The 6874-nt window shown below is 34.3% G+C and overlaps 1 protein-coding gene across 1 annotated transcript; it reads left to right on the top strand.

Moving 5' to 3' along the window:
• The first annotated feature begins 257 nt into the window (after window positions 1-257).
• On the top strand, window positions 258-3510 carry LOC132141821 (uncharacterized). Its single transcript, XM_059551485.1, has 5 exons — window positions 258-342; window positions 460-843; window positions 978-1115; window positions 1268-1317; window positions 2993-3510. The coding sequence occupies exons 1-5, from the start codon at window positions 306-308 to the stop codon at window positions 3119-3121; spliced, it is 738 nt and encodes a 245-aa protein (XP_059407468.1). The 5' UTR covers window positions 258-305; the 3' UTR covers window positions 3122-3510.
• The last annotated feature ends 3364 nt before the right edge of the window (window positions 3511-6874 follow it).

The raw sequence follows: 6874 nt of genomic DNA, 5'->3' as shown, positions 1-6874 counted from the left end.
GTCTGAATCAAAGATATTGCTAAAAATACCTATGAGATAAACAAATCTTATACATTTCCACTTTGAACAAATCAGGTGGCTGATCACAAAGCCAAATAGGAAAATAAAATTCTATAAGGTATCTAGTGACTGGTTAAACTGCTCTCACCCTTTGTACGTTCAAACAACAACTCAGTTTACTGCCAGCCCCTCGTGATGCAAGCCGCTTTAGGTAAAACTTTCCGCTGACATGAACCAATCAGATGAGATCTGACGTCTACATTAAGACCCTCACCAGTGTCAGTTATTCACAATCACTCACTAAGATGGAGAGATTAAGAGCTGTTCTCATTGTGCTTATGTGTAAGAAAAATTATACTTCTTCAGCTGTTTTTTTAAAATGAAATGTCATTACTGTGCATATTTTTATATAATAGTACAATTGGAAGCGTTTTATAAAGTTGTTTTGTTCTTTTACAGTTTTACTTTTCCATCAGACAAGAATCTATGGAGAAGAAGTGGAGATGAAAGTCAGACCAGGAGACAACATCACTCTCTACTGTGATCGCTCTCTAACTTCTGGTTCCCTCATTGTATGGATAAGAAACTGCTCTCATGAAAATCAACCCTCTCTCATAATAGATTTTACGAAATGGGGACTGCAAATACTTAAGCGCTTCACCTCTATCTACAACCGCTACAGTAATTCTTTTGATCTACATATTTCCAACATCAGTGACTCTGATCTGGGACTGTACTACTGTGCAGAACTACAGAGAAAGGTAAACAAAGATGACAAAGGCATCATCTCCTCATCAGAAGTGTATTATTATGGAAACCGAACAACTCGTCTCTCTCTGGAAGGTAAGAAAACAATTCTGTAAGTCATGATTACATTGTGTAATTCTGAAGAACTTTAACTTCCTCTGTGAAAAATCAAGATGAATAGAACAAAAATATGTTTATTAACATTCATTGATACATTCGTGTTTATCTAGAACAAGTGACTTCCTGTTCTGAACCCTCTACACCTCCTGACTGTGTGCTCTGCTGGACGATGCTGTTCAGTGTGTGTCCGGTGTGTTTTCTCCTCTTCTCCATCTGTTTGTTCTGCCTCTGTTGTAAGAAAACTACAGGTAATTATTCACTAATTCACAAAACATTGTGTTTTCATCAGCCTTTGGCAATTAGCATAATTTGGATGAGCAAAGCATGCACACAAAATTTTCAAAATTGCATAAACTTTAAACCATGTATGTAATTGTTCTAATTTAACAATCCATTGTAGATGCTGTGACAGATCAAAAAGACGAGTTAAAAGGTAGAAATACAGCTGAGGTATGTAAAATATGAATATCACAGACTCTCTCTCTCTCTTTAATTATTCAATTCTTCAGAGACTGCAGTAATTTACAAATGCAAGCTTTTCTGACGATTCCGGATTTTATAAAAATTGCATCTATAACAGTTTACTGGCATATTAAAAGCGATAATGTCAATAGTCAATATAAAATGTCATATTTTTGAGTTATAGGATTTTTAAATAACACAGCTATGTCATAATTATTCAACCCCCAACACTGCTGTTTTTAAGTAACTTTTTTTTTGTATGGTGGGGAAAAATATTTTCTGAATTAGCTTGAGCTGTTACACATGCATACATACATAGAACCCATGCATATGCTGCCGTGAGTAGCAAAAATGAAAATTCAACAGTTCTCTCTAAAAAGTCTACGGCTACAAAAACATTGGTTGCACTTCATTTTACAGTGCGTGTACTTACATGTACTTATAGTTTACTTACAGCGTATTTATCTAAGAAAGTTCTGGTAATACAAGGTAACTACATGGGGTAGGATTAGGTTTAGGGGTAGGTGCAGGGTTAGTACCTAGTTATTACATAGTTATTGTAATTACTTTATTGTAATTACTATATTAAGTACATAGTATGTTCTTGAGGAACAGGACTGTAAAAAAAAGTGCCACCAAAATATTTCCAAGACATTAAAAGTTCTTAAAGACACTGCTGGTAGTCTTATCACTTAGCTTAAAATGTGTTTTACCAGAAAACATTTGAGGGTGGTGAAGAAAAGCACAGTATCATAATAAATGTGGTCATAGCAACTAAGACAAACCTGCAATGTACAGCCAAAGACCTGCAAGATGAAAGGAGGAAAAACATTTCCAATGCAGGGTATTAGAAGAGCACTAGACAAGAATGGCCTTCGTGTTGGGGCATCTTGCCGAATGCCACCCTTGACCAAAAAGAACATAAAAGGCCACCTTCAACATGTTGAAATTCATGTGGATAGAACTGTGGAGTTATGGAAGAATGTTTTATGGAGCGATGTGAAAAAACTGGAACTTTTGGACCCATGGATCAGCCGTATGTTGGGACCAAAAAACGCAAAGCTTATAAACAGAAGAACACCATCTCCATGATCAAAGTTGGAAGTGGACCAGTCATGTTATGGAGGTGTTTTACTGTTGCAGGAAGTGGAAATCATGACTGAATGAAGGATATCATAGATTCTTTGAAGTATCAGATCATTTTGGCAAGAATTTTGATGCCTTCGGTGCAAAGACGGATGCTGATTATCAGTGGACATTCTTGAAGGACAGCCACCAGAAAGTATACATCAAAATCTACTTATGCCTGGTTCAGGGATCATTCGTTGGATGTCCTTGAGTGGCCTGTCCAGTCTCCATATTTAACTCTCATTGAAAATATTTGGTTGAATTTGAAGAAAAGAGTGTTAAAACTTTATCAGTGATCTGATTATCAGTGATCTGAAAATGTTATCCAGCGAGGACTGAGCTAAGACTGCAGTAGAGAGGTGGCTGCATTTATTGATAGTTTTAAAGAATAAAAGATTCTGCACAAAATTTGACTTTTGAGGGTTGAATAATTTTGAACATGAACGTTTAGAGCCAATTTGATTTTTATCATGAATAGTTTTGATTGCAAATGTCTGTATATATATATAATTTTTTTTTTTCATTTTCATTTTAGTGCATGGATGAAGAGGTGTGTTATGCATCCTTGGACGTGATCACCAAGAGACAAAAACAACGCAAGACAAAGCGAGTGCAGAGCTCTGACTTCAGTACTTATGCTCAGGTCAGAACGGAAGCTGAATAGACCTAAAATAGAACTGAAATGGATTATAGAACTTTTTAAATATTAGAAAAGTTGCAGGTTTTTATTATTATGCAACTTCATGAAAGTTAATTATATGTAATTGGATACTTTAGATTTTTTATAAACTAAAACAAGTCTGATTAGTCTGATATTTGGTACAGTACAAGTCTTTCCCTCTCTCTAATAGAATTACTTTAAAACAGTCTTTGTGGGCACACAGTGATGACCTGAATAACAAGATGTAGAAGTGGGTTTCCTGTGTTAAGTGATGTTTAGTTTGATGTTTGTATATTTCTCTGAAACCGAATGACTACAGCATTTATCTCACTAAATTGTACAATGAGCCAATTTCCCCAAAACACACTCTATGGTGAATAGGTAGGTGTGGATAACAGACAGATGCCCACTTTAGTAACTGATCTGTCCATTTACTAATAGTACATTTGATTTTGTTGAACCATTAAAACCAAAATGAAATCAAATCACACTTTAATCAAGTATTCAAAGCATCAGATTTTCTTTTCAAATGAGTTTTACTCAGTTGCACTGTCTGTGTTTTTTCTCAAGAAATGGTCTTATTTTATTCTCAGTTAAAAAGATAATAATCTTAACCACAATTTTTCCATTCAGTTTAGTAGTTGTGTGACAGAAATAGGTAGGACAGAGGCTGATGTGTGCAAGTGCTTATGTGGTGAGTTTGTGGTAAATTTGGTTTGCATGCAATGTTTGCAAAAGCCTGACTTATAGCAGCATACTATCATCTAAAAAAAAACATTGCGAGAATTAGATGTTTTGTTTCCAGTCAAGACTTGGAAAAACTTGTTCATGCCTTTATCACCAGCAGGGTGGGCTATTGTAAGGGTCTCCTCACCGGCCTTCACAAGAAGACCATTAGACAGCTGCACCTCATCCATAACACTGCTGGAAGGATTCTGACTAGAACCAGAACATCTGAGCATATCACACCAGTCCTCAGGTCCTTACACTGGCTTTCAGTTACATTTAGGATTGATTTTAAAGTACTTTTACTCGTTTAGAAATCACTCAATGACCTAGGACCGAAATACATTGCAGATATGTTCACTGAATATAAACAGACCACTCAGATCATTAGGATCGAGTCTGTTAGAAATACCAAGGTTTCATACAAAACAAGAGGAGTCTTTCTTTAGTTAATTTGCCACTCGCAGTTGGAATCAGCTTTCAGAAGAGATCAGATGTGCTAAAACACTAGTCACATTTAAATCTAGACTCAAAACTCATCTGTTTAGCTGTACATTTATTGAATGAGCACTGTGCGATGTCCATACTGAATGCAGTATATTTTACATGTTCACTGTATTTTATGTCAAATCATTTTCTATTTTTTAACTTTTAAATTAATTTTAAATAATATATTTTTTTAATCATTTTCAAAGTTTTTAAATTGCTTATTATTTTTCTTCATGATTATTTTACTTTCTTTTATGTAAAGCACTTTGAATTACCACTGTGTATGAAATGTGCTATAAAAATAAACTTGCCTTGGTAGTGCACACCTCATGACAACTCACATGATGTTCAATTATTGCTCAAGATAATAATCTCATACCAAAAAAAAAAAAAGTGTTTCTTCTACCTGTACATTTTAATTGTCACTGTATATAATGGATATTGATTTTTTTTCTAAAGAAGAAGAGCCCTGCAGTGTTTTTTTCCAACCCTGATCAAACACATTGGATCAGGTGTTGTTTAATAAGGGTTGAATCTAAACTCTGCAGAGCTCCAGCCCCAGTTTTAAAGTATGTTAATACATTTTCACTTGGCCATGATCTGTTATTGTATTTCTGAAATCTAATAATTTCGTTGGTCAGATCATTCAGTATGTTTAGTTATACTAGTGGCCAGAGGAGGGCAGTGTGGGTTTGCTTTTGGTAAAATCTGTGAAAATGTCTAAACGTGCTTGTTAGATTCCACATTTATTTGAATAGTGTTTTTAAAGAACATATCTATGTGAAAGTTACATTGCAAATAAATCAATTGGTTTAAATTGGTTCTTTCTCCCTGATTGTGTTTGTCAAAATCATTAAAGTCTTAAAATATATATTAACAAAGATAAGTATCAAAAGAGCATATGAGGCAGGAGCATATTCATGTATTGTTGTTGTTTATGGTGTGAGTAAGTGGGTATGTATGTGTGTTTCTGGGCCTATTAGATATGTTATTGAAATGACCAGTAGGTGGCGTATAGTTTCTACAAAAAGTTTTACTCTTCAGTCCAAAATAAAATCCATTCCACACTTTGCAGAAACACTAGTCTGACAGAGAAATCTAGATTATAGAGTTATTAGAGGGTTATTGCAGTAATTCCGTTTGTAGCAAATAAAACATAAATATATAAAAATAAAACACTGAAATAATTTACGAAATAAACAATTAAAAGAAAGTGAAAAATGAAAAATGAAAGTTAAAACAGAAAAAAATCTATGTCAAAATATTAATAAAAACTATATTAGTATATCAATTATACTAAAATAACACTGCATAAAATATATGACATTAAATATCTGCCTTATCTATTTAAAAGGATTATATATATATATATATATATATATATATATATATATATATATATATATATATATATATATATATATATGTGTATATATGTGTATATATGTGTGTGTGTGTGTGTGTGTGTGTGTCACGTAGTTATACTTGTGTTTATTGAATACAACTGTTCAGTTCAGTAAACAAGGTAAGTCACTTATATTTTAGTATTACCAGTTATATTTAGTCTATTTTTGCTCCTCCAAATTAGTTCCAGCTAATTTCAAAGCAGATCTGCAACTCTGAGCACAGTAGTGGAATTTGTTTCTTAATGAATCAGCATTTTTGAATGAATTGATTGATTCAGTGACTCACTCACTCACTCACTCACATATCTACTATACTGTATACTGTATGTGTCTACTGTACAAATAGGATATACAGTACAGTACTAATAGAAATTTTTACTTCCTATGAGCAAAAGGATTTGTTTGGAAAACCTTTCTGAAATCCTCAAGCCATGACTAAAAGGAATGGCTATACGACAGCTGGTAGTCCATTTTTCATTGTGCTATCTCGAAACCACTTGAGACTACATCTTTGAGACTGGAAGCAGGGAATGCATCTCCTGCTGAAAAGGTAAGCCTGTTTTAAAAATATGTATGTACAAAAATGTGTGTTATTTGGCCTTTGTTATAGATCAAAATGGACTCTGAGGGAAATTAAAATCTTCTTCAGTTTAAAACAATGAATACAGACGCAAACCTAAAAACAACAGCAATAATATAACTTGACCCTAATATGAATTTGTCATGAAGTTGCTTTTCCCTTGTGGCATTAATTTCTGTTTCCACGTGAGTAGATATCAGACATTCTTCAAGCTTAACAACAGAGTAGTCAAACAATGTCGATGTCAGTCAGTCAAGGAACAGATGATTTCCTCCTTGGTCGTGCCAGCTGATGTTGATGTCATGCTGAATGTGTGTGTGTGGGTGGGTGCGGGGCAAGCATGCTAATTGCATCATGTCATTCTTGCCCTTAAGTTTTAAAGGGATAGTTAACCCTAAAATGAAAATTCTGTCATTAATTACTCATTACTAAATCATCATGTCGTTCCAAACCTGTAGACCAGGGGGGTACAATGCACGTGTGTGATGCTGCTGATGCAGGAGCCAGCATTCTGATGTAGAACCAGGATGTGCTGTGCCTTGTTTACAAGCATAG

Source organism: Carassius carassius, chromosome 6 (assembly GCF_963082965.1).
Source record: "Carassius carassius chromosome 6, fCarCar2.1, whole genome shotgun sequence".
Classification (NCBI taxonomy): Eukaryota; Metazoa; Chordata; class Actinopteri; order Cypriniformes; family Cyprinidae; genus Carassius; species Carassius carassius.
This window is presented reverse-complemented; position numbering and strand designations above follow the sequence as displayed.

Excerpts from the sequence above, each read along its gene's own strand:
- LOC132141821 (XM_059551485.1), top strand. The coding sequence starts at position 306 with ATGGAGAGATTAAGAGCTGTTCTCATTGTGCTTATGT. Across the intron at positions 844-977 it reads AACTCGTCTCTCTCTGGAAG|AACAAGTGACTTCCTGTTCT; the intron begins GTAAGAAAACAA and ends GTGTTTATCTAG. Across the intron at positions 1,116-1,267 it reads CTGTTGTAAGAAAACTACAG|ATGCTGTGACAGATCAAAAA; the intron begins GTAATTATTCAC and ends AATCCATTGTAG.